We start from the raw sequence: 17,151 nt of genomic DNA, 5'->3' as shown, positions 1-17,151 counted from the left end.
GATATGTAATTGTTATGTACACCCGACTTATTACAGAGCCGCAACAAGCACAAAAACATTTTTTTTTACTATTTTGCAAATATAACGCATCGCAAGCATATCTAATATTTCAAAATCTTAATTTGTAAACCAGCGAAAATATATGCTTTAGCAGTATATTTTGTTGATTTCAGAGAATGATGAAGATGATTATGACGACTTAGAGGTGATGGATCCATATTCTTCGTTTTCTATTCCTGGTGTTTATCCCGATTATATCTCAGGTAGTTCATCTAACGGTATAATCTTTAAGTCTTAGAATTATTGAATTTACTTCAAATGTTCATGTCATGAAATAGGGCAATTCTTAATTTCATTAGCTCACCTGAGCCGAAAGCTCAATGTGAACTTTTCTTACCATTTGATGTCCGCCATGTATTGTCTGTCGTCTGCCGTGAGTCTGTCAGCAATTTCTTATCCGCAAAATAGTGGTTTCATTTATGAATTGATTTTAACACAACTTGCATAAAACTTGTTTCACCATAAGATCTTGGTTCTTTTCTTGAACGTGCCATATCCTACCATGGGTTCCAGAGTTACAGCCCCTTAAGTAGAAAAATGCCTTTTTCGGTCTTGCCTGCACGATAGTGGTTTCGTTTTTAATTTGATATGAAACAAACTTCCACATATCTTGTTTTTCAATAATATCACGGTTTCTTTCTTGAATCTGCCATATTTCACCATGTGACGAGAAATAAGCTATTTTGGCCTTGTCTGCACAATAGCAGTTTCATTTTTGATTTAATTCTTACAAATCTTGCATATAATTTGCATCAACATATGATCGCAATTCCTTTCCTTAACCAGCCATATTCTACGATGGGTTTCTGAATTAGAGCCCCTGGAAAGGCCAGAAATTGGCTTTTTTGGTCTTGTCTGCACAATGGCAGATTTATTTATGATTGAATTATAACCAATTATGATCTCTGTAGTCAAAGTCAGCATAGTTTTCTATGGAATGGAAATTTTTGAACATCATACAAAATGCTTGTTCATACTTGTCAATTAGCAGAGATCAGTCTGAAGTATTTCAAGAGAAAATAAGAAACCACTATGAAATACAGACCATGCGACTGTAACAGGCAGTACTTTTTATAAATGAAGAAAATACAGTAAAAATTAAACCACCTGTCCAATGCGTCATGTGAATCATGTTTAAGGATTTCAAACATTTTGCTCGTTTTTGCCATATGATCTAATTCCTTGCTACTGATGACAATTATCGAAGTATAATCTACTTCAAATTGTCATCTCATGATATTGGACAATGCTTGAATTTACAATTAGCTCACCTGAGCCAAAACATCAAAGTGAGCATTTTGAGTACTTGATGTCAGTCATGCGTCGTTTATCGTGCGTCTGTCGACAATATCCTGTCCGCAGAAGAATGGTTTTATTTATGAATCATGATTTAAATTTATCTAAACGTATGCTATAAGTTTCATTTGTAATTTGATTTTAACCAAACTTTCACTCAACTTGTATCAACATAAGATCTCGATTCCTTTCCTGAATTCCTGAACAAGCAATATTTCACCATATGTTCAAGAGTTAATTGCCCCTGAAAGGATCAAAAATATTTTGGTGATCTCCATATTCAAAGACAACATAGCTTTCCATAGAATGAAAATTTCTAAGCATCACACAAAATGCATGTCCATACTTGTAAATTATCAATGCTCAGTCTGAGTTATTTAAATAGAGTCCCTTTTATACTATTCAATGGATGTATTTCCACTTTGTTATCATAAAATGGATTTGACTCAAACTGGTGTCCAAAATCATCCTTTTAATTGATGGTATTGATAAATCCTGTGGTAGCTCTCTTTTGAAATGTTTCGTTATTTACTATCAGTCATTAAAATAGTGTATTACCCTTTCTGCTTGGAGTCTAATTACTGACTATAAAAGCTGTAGATTTATTAAACAAGGCTATCCTTACCTTATCTACACTTATTTTTTTTTATTATTATCATTTTACTTTGTTTTGACTGTCAGATCAGAGATGTTTTCCGCTTAATAACTTAAAAATGTCTTGCCTTTGAACCTCAAATTTTGCAGGTACATTGCTCATATGCACTGATGAACTCTTATTTATTTTGAAGTCGATTAGTTTAGTGTTACAAACATAGAGGTCGTAAGATAAAAGTTTACTTTCATCATGAGCCCTCTTGAATTTGAGTTATATTAGTTAAAGTTCAGAGTTACTAGCATAAGATATAATAGTTATTTAATACGACTGTGATGGCTAGGCGAAATGTTTAGGCGTATTATGCTCTGCACGGCTATGCTCGTGCTTGAACTCAGATCTTTATTAAGATTTTATCCAAATTATAATTCCAGAATTACTGAAGATATTACAATGAAACGTTATATATAAAAGGTACTATTGATAATAGTGCCCAAGAACCATAACTGTGTCTGGTTAGATTTCAAATTATTTTAAGTAAAGTACTTTATAGTATGACTCCAAACATGTTAAATATTTAAAGATTTAAACACTAACTATATGTTGCAGGATTGACACATTTTCTCTATTTTGTGCAGTAAGGGTTTCTTTTTTCGGTTGTACACATTTTTATTTGTCATAGTTAAACTGAACAATACCGCCTATGATAACTGGATTAGCGATAATATTGATACATATCAAGAAATATTCCGCACCCCTCAGCTTTAATAATAGACGCTTTTTACTAACAGGTAAATAACCATTGCAGGAAAGGTCCAAACTTTGCGATTATGTGTGTCTGTTCCAAAATTCCAAATAATTTCAAACATAACTGATACATATTTTAGAAAGATGTGTGAATATTGTTGTTCCCGTCCCTACTTCAGACAATAACACAGTTGTTTAAACGAGGTAATGTTTAAAGGAATTTGAGGAATTTTAAAATTAGAACAAATTGTTGAAAGAACTCATGTTTTACATAACAGTTGAACTGGCTATTAAACATGTAAATTATTATACAAAACGGACAGATCCCTTGGAATCAAGAAAAGGAACTACATGAAGAGGCCTAAAGTCCACGCAGTTCATCGTCTATAAAACCGACCATTTTCAAAGACCTGTCGTAGTTTAAATGCATTTGCAATAATGCCCAAATGCTGAAGTTTTACATACATAGTTTTGGATTCCGCTTTGTTATATATTCTTGTCCCTCGTATCATAGAGTCCATTCTTTGTCCTAAAATTCGACTAAAGCCGAAGGTGTTGCACTTTCTTTAACGTCTCGTGACCAGACTCAATAAAATACGTCTGCTATTATTTTGTTTGGTTGCATTATATTCCTTTACAGATTTTATATCGTTAATCAGTTACTTTGCAATTTCAAAAATAAACTTATTTCTACTAAAATTAAAACGATGCAGAGTTTTATACATGTAAATCACAGTGAAGTTATCTATAACGATTCGCTGAAAAACATAATTGAAATACGTAGCACTGAAATCCGTATTATCCTATGACACGTATGCTTTCAAATATGCCTTATAATGTGATCTTAATTAACTGATAAATGCGCTGTTCAGAATGTATGATATGCTAAAGCATGTATAACTAACTGTTTATGATTCTCAATGTATTGTTGTTTTGGGACGCCTTTCAAACGCCTTACACTGATATTGCTATCTGACTACATATTCAGTTTGCTGATATCTGTTTGTTTGTTTGTTTTGGGGTTTAACACCGTTTTTCAACAGTATTTCAGTCATGTAGCGGTGGGCAGTTAACCTAACCAGTGTTCCTGGATTCTGTACCAGTACAAACCTGTTCTCCGCAAGTAACTGCCAACTTCCCAACATGAATCAGAGGTGGAGGACTAATGATTTCAGACACAATGTCGTTTATCAGTTAGTTACGAAGAACATACGCCCCGCCTGAGGATCGAACCCACGACCCCTCGATCCGTAGACCAACGCTCTACCTACTTAGCTAAGCGGGTGCTGATATCTGTATAAGGGAATATAGAATGCATTGTTTATTTACCGTTTCTAGCTATATAGAGAATATTAGGTTACTGTCTGATAAATTAAATTTATAGCGAGTGAGAAAATATATTAGGCGGCTGTGCCGAGCCTTATATTTTCGTAGACGAGCCTAATAAATTAAATTTCAACAGAATCTAATATTCTATTATCCACTGTTCAAATAGGGAAGTCGTTGAAGAGCAACACGTGCAACTTGACGTCATATACGACGTAGCAAGTGCAATCTATTGTGATAAATTGAAAAATTGCAATAACTTTTTGTTTCTGGATAAAAACCTTGATATACCACTTATTTCTTAGTTAGAACATTACCAATACAATGATAACGGTTTCTATGAAAAATTCGGAAAAAAGGTGTTTTCAAAATTTCCGGCTGAAGCGCTGTAAAAGTGAAAAATAGCAATAACATTTTTGTTTCTGGATAAAAACCTATAATTTGACCACTCATTTTCTAAGTTCAAGCATTTCCAATACAATGGTGACGGTTTCAATTTTGATAAAATATGTGATTTCAAAAATTCCCGCAAAAGTGATATCTTGACACTGACTAGATAAAGCAAAGTTTATTAGGCAAGCCGATTTTATGCTATATCATGTATGAGGGTAGGATAATAAGTATCTATGTTCTTACATTCCATTTTCTGTATACCTCTTAAGAATTATAAGATTATTTAAACAGTTGAAATAAAAAATTGAATTTTCTGTTCAAGCGAATAAACATTTTGATTTTGCAGAAAAATGTATGTGTTTTATTTATGGTATAACATATACATATCTTACGTGTATTCCTAACACTTTGTGTGATCCTAAAAAGGTAACAGTAAGTTCTATGAGTTGACTTCTAGAAATCCTTTTTCTACCTTTCGTAGATAGTAATAAATCTCTTTTAAATCAGTTTATTATTTTAATATTTTGTAGGGCGTGCTGCGGTATATTGTGCGGACCGCAATAATGATAGCAATTCCTGTGTATCCTGGGACGTACCCTCGTGGCGTGAAGGTGATGTGATTGATGCGTTTGAAGTAAGATATCAAAGTAAGTATTAGCACAAATACAAATCTGCTCAGCGTCGTAAGAATCTCTACTTGGCCGATGTTTCGCAAGACAGTGCATGTATATTATTGAATTGAGGTAAGAAGAATGAACGACAAGAGCAAAGTGACTCTAGATATATTGAGAATAGTTTGACATAGAATCCTATTGATTGTCAGGAACATTGCCAATGTGGTATTGGATTACCCCTATTGATTTTTAATAAGTGACTCGAGCTCAAGTTACGAACTGTTAGAATAAAAGCCGCTTTTAAATAGTTTGAAAATATTTTGACCTCCGACCCTTTAACTTTGCAAAAACACTGAATCCGGGTGGTAACGGTTTTAAGGTCAATCGTCAAGGTTACTGCAGCTGTAAGAACAGCTTTATTTTCCATTCAATAATTTCAAATATTGTCTTCCCTACGACTCTCAAACTTGGCAGGTACATTGTTCATGTGCATTGAAAGCCTCCTAGTTATTTAAAGTTAATGTGTGTAGAGATACATTAACAGAGCCCGTTAGTTAAAAAATTCACAATGGACACTTCTTCATTTTAAGACATCAGAAAATGAGCAAATGTACATATAACGGGATGGTGCCGGACGGTACCGTGCTTTGGGCGTATCATGCTGTACACGGCGGGACCCTAGCTTGGACTTTTGATTTTTATTCAGATTATAAGTTAAAAACTTCTGAAAACGATATATATACTATAAACAGACATTAAAGTGCACACGAAACATGTCTCAGTTTTGATCGATTTCAAATTATGTTAAATATTATATTGATAGTTCCTTGTCTGGAGCATGACTTCAAAAGTAGTAAGTATTTAAATAAACTTGAATTACATACGGATACAAGTGACAGGGAATGCAATTCTAAAGAATCATAACTACAATGTATGTATTGAAAAATAGACATATTTTCCTCATTTTTGCGGTAGATGCTTCTTTTTCGTGTGAATAACTCAGAAAGATTTAAAGACATTTCTTTTAAATTTGAAATATAAACGGACATTAGTGAGAGGGAGTTCAGTGCACAAAACACTTTACTCAGCTTTGACAATTTTTCAAATTAACTCCCTTTTAACTTTGTCTTTCACTCTCGTAACTAAACTCCATATGTTCTGAGGACATTTCAATAAAATTTGAAATAAAGATATTAAAATATAGGAAGTGCAGTGCACAGACAAAATAGATCTAACTCAGACCTGTTTAAAAATAGTTTTTTACTTGTTTTCTTCTTGACAATACCTTAAGTTTGCAACTACATGATCAATGTCAATAGCGGTCAGAATATCTTTCTAACACTAACTTTCTCGTACAGGTCATATTTTCCAAGGTGTCTTCAGCTCGCTTTGCATTGAACAAAATAAATATTTGAAAAAAAAAAACGATTTTCTTTTTGGCCTCTAAGTTCAATACCGAAGAAGAGGCAATATATTATTATGGTCTCATTATAGAAGTACTGACAGACGCAACCTATTATGATGACTATTATACAGAATTCTAACACGATCCGAATCATTTTTCTGTAAGATCAACTGTTACAAAGAAGGCTGAAAACAGTGAATTATTATACAACAATTCACTTCCTGACGTCACAATTATTACGTCATAGCGTCAATTGGTCTAGCGGCACGCTGGAAAGAAACCGATTAAAGAAGGGTAAATATTTAATGAATGCCGTCAAGGATGAACTTTAAAATCTTTTGTAACGTGTTAGAAACGAAGTAATATACCTTATTTAGTGATCTGCTTTTGAATAAAATCATTGTCGTTCAGATGCGTAGTATTACATTTCTTGGGGTGTTCCCTCGTGATTTCAATCCTTCGCATCTGAAATATAAACAATAATTTATTCGGCGACAAATCACTAAATGATATATATATCTTATTAAGTAGAGACTACCGTTCATGATAACTCAGAAGCAAATGCACCCTTTCCGTGTGTCATTTCCTTACCTAACGGTAAATTTTAACTGCTCCAGACAGATTTCTTTCTTGAAGAGAAAATAATGCAGTTAATAAAATTTCACAAGGAACAAATGTCTTGCATAACTATAAATAATGCAACCTGTTTATTGTGGTCTCTTCAGGATTGTCTGAAGTGACCGCAATAAATAGTCAACAGCTTTATGTTTTTACATGCTGGTTTTGTAAAGGGGACATATTTTGTTTCACATTGTACGGATGGGATGATTTGCAGGTGGTTGAATGTATAAAACCAGTGTCCGCTGAATAACTAGAGTATTTTCCCAGAAATCAAACTATTACATTCAAATCGAGGCCAAGGTTTTTTTTAACCAGTCCGTTTATTTTCACTGTATAGCTAGAGATACCATGAGTTCGTAAAAATTGTGACAATTTACAGTGTCCGCTCAGTAATGTGTTTTTCTCACAGAACAAAACTTATACAAAAAGATTAAACTACAAACTTAAAGTCTGCCTCAGGTCTCATAACAAACCAGATCAGACTAGTCTTGGAACTAACCCAAAGTTAAGCAGAAGTTGTATTACTAAAACATCCAGGTCACATTTCATAACCAGTCAGTTTGAACTAGTACGGCGTACATCGCGGCTACTTAGCCCTAGTCCCACCACAAGGAGGTGTAGATATATTTCAATATAACGGAGAATGTAATGTCGCGTGAAAAAAAAATTGTACTAACAGTAATTTCGTTAAGATATTATGTAAATCGTAGTGTTAAGAGCTTTTCTCCTGATTCCGACGTTTGTAAATTTTGACATTTGTATGCATTCCAACTAAATTTCGATACATATATTCACTATATAAACATTATCGCGCATGCAAATGATCTAAATGTGTATAATACTCACACAGATATACATTATATAAAAATCTCCCATAAAAGAAATACACCGGAATTTTTAAAAGTGGCGGAGCTTTCGCACTATTGGTGGAACTATACATTAGTGGTGGCGCTGAGGCTGACGGTTAGCGTTAGAACATCTGACTAAAAATAAATAGTTTTATTCATGAGAAATAAAGTATGGTTTCAGTGACTGTAATTTACCTTTTTGAATTTAATGTCTTAAGTTATTTTCGAAGTAAAAGAATTTAAAGTATGTGTGTGAACATTTGAACGACTCATTTTTAATCACGTTATAATGCTTTTATATATTCAAGTATCATGCAGACAATGTTTGTCCGTTGCAGATGGGAAGTCTCAAGCGAAAAAACTCTGTCATAAATTAGGCAAATAAGTCGATTGATTCCTTTCTTTTTTGAGAAAAAGAGAACCATTTCAGAAGTATACATAGATGTTCTGGAAACGTTTGAAAAAGAAATTATAAAAAATTGTGTTTCTGTCATTTTAGTGTCGCGGCCAGGAAAATTCCAAATGCTGATGTTAAAGTATGTCGTTTCTAATGTAATAAAATGATTTACTGCAGATGGATTCCAGCTGATTACATATAAATAATGTTACATTTCTAGAGGCATAATGGCCATAGGAAATATTATGTGCTGGCTACTTTAATTTCAAAAATGCTTAGCTTTGAACTATTGTCTTCTCTGTATGCGTATTATTTTAATGATTAGAAATGTTCTGGTTATATGAGAAATAAAACTTATCAGTTTGTTCAGATCTGAAAAAAATAGTTGGAAGCCTTTATTGTACTGAAAACGCATATTATAGTCACAGCGCCACTACAACTGTATAGCGCCATCATTGATGCGATAGCGCCACCACAATTTTTAGAGAGAGTTCATAACTGCTAATATTTTTCTGTGTAAGTATCGTATATATTTAGACAACTTGCATGCGCGATAATGTTCTTAAAGTGTGTTTTTGCATCAAATTACAGCTCGGATACAAACAGAAGTAAAAAGTAGAGTAGAGCTCTTGTCACCTCAGTTTTTTATAATAATTAGATAAAATTACAGTCATCCTGTAGAAAAAGTGTTCTAACACGGAAGGAACTATAATCTCCAATTTTTTAAGATAAATTGAAATGAAGGGCAAAATCTAAACATTTACATTTTAAAACTGATGGCAGCTCTACCACGGAAAAGTCGACAGCTCTTTTCCTTATCCCCACTTTTTGGCGGTGGCGCTAGGGCTTAGTAGCCGTGCAATTATAGTCCTTAAGTTAGTACAGAAATTGCGATATTGTCAAGTATCCGTTCCATAAATTGAGTAATTGGACATTTATCATAGTATTACTTAACAGCGGTCTTAAACTATACATTTAAGGCATTCTTTATTTGATGCATAACAGCTATTTCCTTTATTTGATAATTCCTAACATTGAACCGTGTTCTAAGAACGCTAATATTGTTTCGTAGCCAAAATGCATCATAGTTATATCTGGAACGACGGTGTAGATTCGTGTGAATAGATAAAAATGGTATTGTACTGACATTTTACCTTGAGCAAATAACAAGAGAGTCCGTTTTACCACCGTTCCAGTGTGCATTCATACCTTTTGAGGATAACGAAATACATGCTATAAACTACATGTTATAAACTACTATCTGTGGTGGCCGGTTGCGGCCATTTTAAACCCGCGAGAAATTTTATTGTTTGTGCATTAAATGTCGCGGGCAACTTACAAATCCGCGAGATTTTCTGTCGAGATCGTACAAAATGTCGCGAGGAACATATAAACTGCGATATTTTATAATAGTTGTTGGAAACAGCAAGGAAGTCATCTTGACTCCGGTGGCCGGTAGCGTCCATGGTTAGACTCTAGATTTTATCACTCGTTAATCTATAAAAAGTCGAGGAACAGAAAAATATCCGCGACAGTTTTGCAATTCTGGTAGAAATTCTACAAAAAGTCGAGGGTAAAAAATTAATCCAAGACTTTTTGTTCCTCAACAACGGTCTCATAAAATGTCGCGGCGAATAATAGCGAATTTTATTACCGCTACATTTTATGCAGACGGAGTGATTTGAATACACCTGCCCTTTTTACATTAAAATTGATGTGAAGCTAGTTGTAGCTGTAGAAGCTCTAGCAGCAGTAGCAGTAGTAGTAGTAGCAGCAGCAGAAGCAGTAGCAACAGAAGTAGATGCAGTAGTAGCAGCCGTAGCGGTAGCAGTAGTAGCAGAAATAACAGCAGCAGCAGCAGCAGTAGCAGCGGTAGCAGTAGTACCAGTAGCAGCAGTAGTAATAGTAGCAGAAGCAGCAGTAAAATTAACAGTATTAGCAGAAGCAAAAGTAGGATTAGCAGTAGTAGTAGCAGCAGTAGCAGTAACAACAGTAACAGTAACAGCAGTAGTAGTAAAATGTAATGCAGTAGCAGAAGTATCTGTATTATCAGTAGCAGCAGTAGCAATAGAAGCAAAGCAGTAGCAGGGTAGCAATAGCAGCAGTAGCAGTAGCAGCAATAGTAGAAGTAGCAGCAGCAGTAGCCGTAGTAGCAGTGTAACAGTAGCAGTACCGGCAGTATCAGATGCAGCAGTGTAGCTGTATTAGTACCAGCAGTATCAGAAACAGCAGTTGCAGTAGAAGTAGCAGCAGTATCAAATATGTGAAATCGGCAGTAGCAAAAGCAGCAGTAGTAATAAAATGTATGCTATTGCTTCTGCTACTACTGCTATTACCAATACTGCTACCGCTGCTGCTGCTTCTTTTGCTGATACTGCTGATACTGCTGCTACTGCAACTGCTACAACTACTACTGCTTCTACTTTACTGTTGCTACTGCTACTGATACTACTGTCACTGCTGCTACTGAGACTGCTGTTACTAACGATTTCAAAATGTGGTTGCTAAAGAAGCATGGAATTTAAATAACATTTGATCATCGTGATAAATAGCTCCACTTCACGACACTATTTTCAAAACATAACTTGTTTATTTTTTAAAGATATGTTGATACTATTACACCCGTTTCTACTTCAGCCAATAACACATTTTTCTAAATGACATATCGTTTAGGATAATATTTGAAATTTCAGACTCGGAAAAAAATCATAGGAATAAAAACAGTTGTTTAGCATTGTAGTGCACCAAACATCCATTTTTTACTTTACATTTTGTTCTGTCAGCATTTTCCAGAGTTGTGTGTTGTACAGTGTTGACAGCATTAGTCGAAAATTTTTAGGGCAAGGCATGATTGAGACTAAAAATTACACATACACTTACCTTTGAAAGACTTTCGTAGGTGCATATATTTTTAATTTTTATTCATAAAAGATCCTGGTTTCATAATAATTAGCTAAAAAATATATTTACTAGTTAGCTTGAGTATATAAACTTCATGACATCATATGACACAAGGTGCATCAATTTAGCAGAAATATGATATAATTATGTCCCTTGTATACTTTTCAATGAATGTACTTCCACTCTGTTATCATAATGTGGATCTGACTCAAACTGTTGTCCAAAATCATCATTTTAATTGAGTGTATTGATTACTTCTTGAATCTGACATATTCCACCATGATGTCTAAAGTAAAGGCCACCAAATGGCTACTTTGGACTTGTTTGCTTAACAGCAATTTGATTTATGATTGGATTTTAACCAAACTTGCACAAACGTTGTACCATCATTCGACAGGAACAGGTAAGTCATGGAGATTTATAGGTAAAATGACATGTTGAAACGCCATACAATAAATAGCTATTGATCTTTACGGTAGACAGTCTAAAACTACGTAACGATATGTAGCTTTAATGTACATCCCCCTTATTACAGAGTCGAAACTAGCAGTTGAATTAGTTTACAATTTTGCAAATATAAGACCTCGCAAGCGTACTAGATATTTCAAATTCGCGAAATTTTAACACAGCGAAAATATGCGCTTTAACAGTTGCTTGTTTATTTCAAATATGATGAAACTGGTTATGACCTGAAAGTGAAGCATTACGTGTATCAGGTAGTTCATCTTATGGTATAATCTTTCAATCTTAGGATAAGTGAATAAACTTCAAATTGTCTTCTCATGAAATAAGATAATGCTAAATTTTATTAGCTCACCTGAGCCAAAAGGTCTAGGTGAGCCTTTTCTTACCACTTGATGTCCGTTTTTTTGTCGTCTGACGTCTGTCGTGCCTCTGTCAACATTTCTAGTCTGCACAATAGTGGTTTCATTTATGATTTGATTTTAACTAAACTTGCACACTATTTGTATCACCATAAATTCCCGGATCCTTTATTAAAACAGCAATATTCTATCATAGGTGCTAGAGTTAAGGCCCCTGAAACAGCTAGTGTTGCATTTTCCTACTCATGAACAGAAAGACTCAATAAAACCGAGTCTGCAATTTTCACTGTTTGCCTTGTTCTCGGTGCTTCTGAGGGATCTACTTTTCAGATTTATATTGTCTGCGCACAGTAAAGGCCATTTATGGCCAAAATACCAAATAAAGTCAAACAGATCGCAAATAATTGACCTTTTCTGTAAGTATTATACAAGATGTATGTAACAACCTCGTGTGAGAGCGATTATTTATAAAATTAGTTATAGAACTTCCTTCGCAATCGACCTAAAATAAATTATGTATAAAGTAATAACATATAAAATTATAGGAAAGTATCAGGATACAAAATGTCTATTTTAGGGGGTAAATCTTAAAAATATTAATGAAACTGTGGATTTCTGGAATCGACCCATTAAACATACTTTTCAATGAATGTACTTCCACTCTGTTATCATAATATGGATTTGACTCAAACTGTTGTCCAAAACCATCATTTTAATTGAGGATATTAATAACCTCTTCGGTAGCTCTTATTCTGAAATGTTCCCTTCTTTACTATCAAGTTCTTAAAAGGCTAATGTCTCCTTTGACTGTTTTTATTTACTTATTATAAAAACAGAAGATTTATCAAAAAAAGGCTGTCCTTACTAAATCTAGTTTTTATTTTTCCTAAAGTTGTTATTTTCACTGTTATATCAGATATTTGACTGCTTATATTTACTGAAAGAGCAGACATTTTTGCGAGAGTTTCATTTTTGCTATATTCGCGAGGTCCCTTACCTCGCGAACATTAATCATTTGATTGTTTATTTCGATATTGACAGCATTGTAACAACATTAATGATATGATATTTAAATCTATCAGCAAGGTAAAAATAATAAATTTCATGAAATATACATAATAAATTATGTAATGAACCATCTCAGTAAATCAATATCAGGGATTACACAAAAAAGAAGAAAACCCTTATTTCCATTGTGGTCCCTGTTAGTGATGTTCTACATAGTTTCTACATGAAACATGACAAGATAAAACTAAATACTTAAATGAAGATACTCCTCACATTAATATTAACCATACCTATAATACCAATTTAGAAAGTCACGTCATTACACAAAGGTCCAACAGATTAAATTGAAAATGACTAAATTTACAAATATTGGCTATGTTTAGTGTTTAGGATAGTACATTTAAAAAAATAATTAAAAAAACAAACAGAAGAAATCACATGACCGCTTAATTCGTTTTGTGTGTGCAGTGTGTTTAATTAAACAAACATTGGCATCTCCACCCCTGGATTTTGATTACATGTTAAGCTATGTTTGTTAAAGGAATAAGAAACTCATGAAGGTTTACAAGTAATAAGAAATTGTTAACATCCATACAAAAATAGCTGGTAATCTTTAGGATAGACGGTCTATAGGTTACGATCTACGATATGTAACTGTTATGTACAACCGACTTATTACAGAGCCGCAACAAGCACAAAAACATTTTTTTACTATTTTGCAAATATAAGACATCGCAAGCATATCTAATATTTCAAAATCTTAATTTGTAAACCAGCGAAAATATATGCTTTAGCAGTATATTTTGTTGATTTCAGAGAATGATGAACATGATTATGTCTTAGAGGTGATGGATACAGATTTTTCGTTTATTATTCATGGTGATTATGCCTTAATTATTTCATCTTACGGTATAATCTTTAAGACTTAGATTTATTGAATTTACTTCAAATGTTCATGTCATGAAATAGGGCAATTCTTGATTTCATTAGCTCACCTGAGCCGAAAGCTCAATGTGAACTTTTCTTACCATTTGATGTCAGCCATGTATTGTCTGTCGTCTGTCGTCAGTCGCGAGTCTGTCAGCAATTTCTTATCCGCAAAACAGTGGTTTCATTTATGAATTGATTTTAACACAACTTGCATAAAACTTGTTTCACCATAAGATATTGGTTCTTTTCTTGAACCTGCCATATCCTACCATGGGTTCCAGAGTTACAGCCCCTGAAGTAGAAAATTGCCTATTTCGGTCTTGCCTGCACGATAGTAGTTTCGTTTTTAATTTGATATAAAACAAACTTCCACACATCTTGTATTTCAATAATATCACGGTTTCTTTCTTGAATCTGCCATATTTCACCATGTGACGAGAAAGAAGCTATTCTGGCCTTGTCTGCACAATAGCAGTTTTATTTTTGATTTAATTCTTACAAATAATTTCCATCAACATATGATCGCGATTCCTTTCTTTAACCAGCCATATTCTACGATGGGTTTCAGAATTAGAGCCCCTGGAAAGGCCAGAAAGTCTTGTCTGCACAATGGCAGATTTATTTATGATTGAATTATAACCAAACTTTCTTACCCTCAACTTGTATCACCATAAGATCTCGGTTCCTTGCTTAAACAATCCATATCCTATCATGGTATCCAAAAAGCATTGGCCCTTGAAAGGGTTAAAAACTGGCATTTTTGTGATCTCTGTAGTAAAAGACAACATAGTTTTCTATAGAATCGAAATTTTTAAAGCATCACACAAAATGCTTGTCCATACTTGTCAATTAGCAGAACTCAGTCTGAAGTATTTAAAGAGAAAATAAGAAACCACTATGAAATACAGACCATGCGACTGTAACAGGCAGTAATTTTAAGAATTGAAGAAAATACAATAAAAAGTTAAACCAATTGTCCAAATGCGTCATTTTAATCATGTTCAAAGATTTCAAAAATTTTGCTCGTTTTTGCCATATGATCTAATTCCTTGCTACTGATGACAATTATCACAATATTATCTACTGCAAATTGTCATCTCATGAGATTGGACAATGCTTGAATTTACTATAAGCTCACCTGAGCCAAAACATCAAAGTGAGCATTTTGAGTACTTGATGTCAGTCATGCGTCGTTTATCGTGCGTCTGTCGACAATATCCTGTCCGCAGAAGAGTGGTTTTATTTATGATTTAAATTTATCTAAACCTATGCTATAAGTTTCATTTGTAATTTGATTTTAATCAAACTTGCACTTATTTCTTGATTTTAACCAAACTTTCACTAAACCTGTATCAACATAAGATCTCGATTCCTTTCCTGAATTCCTGAACAAGCAATATTTCACCATATGTTCAAGAGTTAATTGTCCCTGAAAGGATCAAAAATATTTTGGTGATCTCCATATTCAAAGACAACATAGCTTTCTATAGAATGAAAATTTCTAAGCAACACACAAAATGCATGTCCATACTTGTAAATTATCAATGCTCAGTCTGAGTTATTTAAATAGAGTCCCTTTTATACTATTCAATGGATGTACTTCCACTTTGTTATCATAAAATGTATTTGACTCAAACTGGTGTCCAAAATCATCATTTTAATTGATGGTATTGATAAATCCTCTGGTAGCTCCTTTTTGAAATGTTTCGTTATTTACTATCAGTCATTAAAATAGTGTATTACCCTTTCTGCATGGAGTCTAATTATTGACTATAAAAGCTGCAGATTTATAAAATAAGGCTATCCTTACCTTATCTACACTTATTTCTTTTATTATTATTATTTTACTTTGTTTTGACTGTCAGATCAGATGTTTGACTGCTTATGTCTACTGTAAAAGAAATTTTCGTGAGGATACAATTTCTGCTATATTCACAAGGTCCCTCAACTCGCGAAAATTAATTCTCAGGTAAATATTAACCGTAAGTACAATGCCAATCAAGGAAATCTAGTCATTGCACAAACCTACTCCAACATTTCAAATGAAAAATAGCTATATATACAAATACTGGTCATGTTTAGTTTTTAGGATAGTATAATTTTAAGACGAAGAAACCACATGACCGCTTAATTTAACTAAACATATTCCACCATGGCTTCTAGAGTAAGGGCCCATTAAAGGACAAGACATTAAATATTTTGGTCTTGTCTGTTCGATAACAGTTTGTGATTTGATTTTAACCAAACTTCAAAGAATCTTGATTTACCACAAGATCTAGGTTCCTTACCTGGCTATTTTGGTATAGTCTGCCCGATAATGGCTTCACTTGTGATTTGATTTTAGCCAAACGTACACACAACTTGAATCACCTTAGGATCTCGATTCCATTCTTCCATCCCATTCATATTCCACCATGATGTCTAAAGTAAAGGTCACCAAATGGCTACTTTGGACTTGTATGCTTAATAGCAATTTGATTTATGATTGGATTTTAACAAAGCTCGCACAAAAATTGTATTATCATTCGATCTCGGTTCCTTTCTTGAACGAGTCGTATTCTATTTTTATATAAATGAAGTTATTACATAAAAATGTACTATTATTAGTTAAGGAAAATGTGTAATTACAAATCTGAAATCGCCTCTTTTTATGCCCCCGAAGGGAGGCATATTAGTTTTGTAAATATGTGAAACGCATTTATTAAAGTCAGCGTGTGTTCTTGCCTACGGAATTTTAATTTAGAAAAAAAACATTGACATCTCTGCCCCTGGATTTAGATTACATGTAAAGCTGTGTTTTTACAGGAATATGTCATTCAATAAAGTTTACAGATAAGAAGAGATTAACATCCATACAATAAATAGCTATTGATCTTTACGGTAGACAGTCTAAAGGTTACGCTCTACGATATGTAACTTTTATGTACACCCGACTTATAACAGAGCGGAAACAAGCAGATAAACTTTTTTACATTTTTTTACATTTTCGCAAATATAAGACCTCGCAAGCATACTAAATATTTCAGATTTGCGAAATTTTCACTCAGCAAATAAATGTTTTAAACGGTATATTTTGTTGATTTATATAGTGAATGTGACTTCAGTAATCTGGCACCCGTCTGCATTAGAACCACCTGACATTGATGTATACGGACGTTCACCTTACGGTATAATCTTCACTCTTACATT

The 17,151-nt window shown here is 33.6% G+C and overlaps 1 protein-coding gene across 1 annotated transcript in view; it reads left to right on the top strand.

Annotated features, from left to right (window-relative positions):
• Positions 1 to 17,151, top strand: part of LOC123565576 (uncharacterized) — a 46,587-nt gene that overhangs the window by 20,344 nt on the left and 9,092 nt on the right. Inside the window, exons 2-5 of the mRNA XM_053550345.1 lie at positions 174 to 263; positions 4,945 to 5,061; positions 13,849 to 13,911; positions 17,052 to 17,129. Coding sequence (XP_053406320.1) covers positions 174 to 263; positions 4,945 to 5,061; positions 13,849 to 13,911; positions 17,052 to 17,129 — 348 coding nt within the window. The remainder of the gene's footprint in view (positions 1 to 173; positions 264 to 4,944; positions 5,062 to 13,848; positions 13,912 to 17,051; positions 17,130 to 17,151) is intronic.

Source organism: Mercenaria mercenaria, chromosome 8, assembly GCF_021730395.1.
Source record: "Mercenaria mercenaria strain notata chromosome 8, MADL_Memer_1, whole genome shotgun sequence".
In the NCBI taxonomy this organism is placed as follows: Eukaryota; Metazoa; Mollusca; class Bivalvia; order Venerida; family Veneridae; genus Mercenaria; species Mercenaria mercenaria.
This window is presented reverse-complemented; position numbering and strand designations above follow the sequence as displayed.